Source organism: Amphimedon queenslandica, unplaced genomic scaffold (assembly GCF_000090795.2).
Source record: "Amphimedon queenslandica unplaced genomic scaffold, v1.1 AMPQUscaffold_12655, whole genome shotgun sequence".
Lineage (NCBI taxonomy): Eukaryota > Metazoa > Porifera > Demospongiae > Haplosclerida > Niphatidae > Amphimedon > Amphimedon queenslandica.
In genome coordinates, this window is record NW_003547109.1 from 11,125 (window position 1) to 12,640 (window position 1,516).

The 1,516-nt window shown below is 34.1% G+C and overlaps 1 protein-coding gene across 1 annotated transcript in view; it reads left to right on the forward strand.

Annotated features, from left to right (window-relative positions):
• Nucleotides 1–1,516, forward strand: part of LOC109587209 (uncharacterized) — an 8,180-nt gene that overhangs the window by 3,433 nt on the left and 3,231 nt on the right. Inside the window, exons 2-4 of the mRNA XM_020003444.1 lie at nucleotides 173–378; nucleotides 434–501; nucleotides 546–599. Of these exons, the coding sequence (XP_019859003.1) occupies nucleotides 173–378; nucleotides 434–501; nucleotides 546–599 (328 nt within the window). The remainder of the gene's footprint in view (nucleotides 1–172; nucleotides 379–433; nucleotides 502–545; nucleotides 600–1,516) is intronic.

Consider the following 1,516-nt stretch of genomic DNA (forward strand, 5'->3'; position numbering starts at 1 on the left):
AGTTTGCAAGTCCCCTCTTGTTTCTTTACTTTTTTACAATTTAATCCTACTACTTTTCCATTTTTAATGTTTTTTATTTACTTGTGATTTATAGAATACAAATCTTATTGTATCTATTTATATTATATTTAATAATAACATTACATGTAGTAATTTATACTTTTAATTGTAGAGCTCCTCAGTATTATCCCAGACTAGTAGTAAAGTCAACACCACCTCTGTTGATAATGTAGCTGCTGTTGCAAAAAAGCTAGAGGAGCTACAGTGTTACCTACCCCAGTTGTCTGAAATGATAGACAGAAGGAAGAACGGTGGTCCATCCAATGAACTGAACAAGCTGCAAAATTTATACAAAGTAATACAAACCAAGAATGCAAGGTAATTTGAAATTACATGTATATGGACATTCATTATAATTTTTATCTCATTATAGCATTAGCATGAGTACATTGGAAAAAAGTCACATTGTTTTGAAGAGGATGTTTTCTGAAGACTCATCTAGTGAGTAGATTTCAGTTTATAAGATTGACTTAATTTTGTAACAGATAATGACAGTGTTAGAGACAAAGCATCCGCAAACACTACCTTTGAGGAAATTGGTATGTAGTCCAGACATGGGGCAAGCACTTTCTAAAATGCTTGAAGCACATCATAAAGCACAAGCCAAGCACAAATGCTTCAATATAGCAATGTGCTTTAAGCACATCTAAAGCACTTGTGAAAGTGCTTAAGCACAAGCACAAGCACTAACGCTGTAATTAAAAGTGTGCTTTAAGCAATTCCTAAAGCACTGTTAAAAGTGCTTAAAGCACAAGTAAAGCACTCTATTTATAATTTATGGCAATAGTTGCGGCACTTAGGCTCTGAAAGCACCACTCAAAACTTCAAAAAGATTACAGTAATAAAATCTGGTAGCTTCTTCGTGGTTGTGGCCATCTTTAAAGGTTAAACTGACAGCAGGTTTCATGCGTATGTTATGATAGATGTCATACACATGCATGACAGCTATATTAGTGATAGCTGATAAAACAGACAAGCATTAGTGCTTAAAAAGTGCTTTAAAGCATTTACATTAAAAAGAGCTTAAATACAAGTCAAGCACAAGTGTTTGCAATATGATTAAAGCTTGCAAGCACCTTCAAGCATTTACAAAAAATTGCTTAAAGTGCTTATAAGCACAAATGCTTAAAGGGTAACTTCAGTGCATTTTTGAGATATTTTTTTTATTTGCTTAATATGATTGCCTGACCATACTAATGATGTGTTCCAACTCCCATTGTCTGAAAAAAATTATTCACTGAGATATGAGCCTTCAAAAATGCCCATTTTCCCTTCCTGCCAGGTTACTTCCTGTCGGTGGGTGTGGCTAAACGTGACGTCACTAGAGGGATAGCTATCGCTACAGCTAAATCCATTTCTTTATAGGGGGAAATAATCCTTTATTCTCATGCCTAGTAATGTAATAGCACTAATTTAAAGATTGGAATCATTAGCTTTCATTATTCTAAGCATGCAA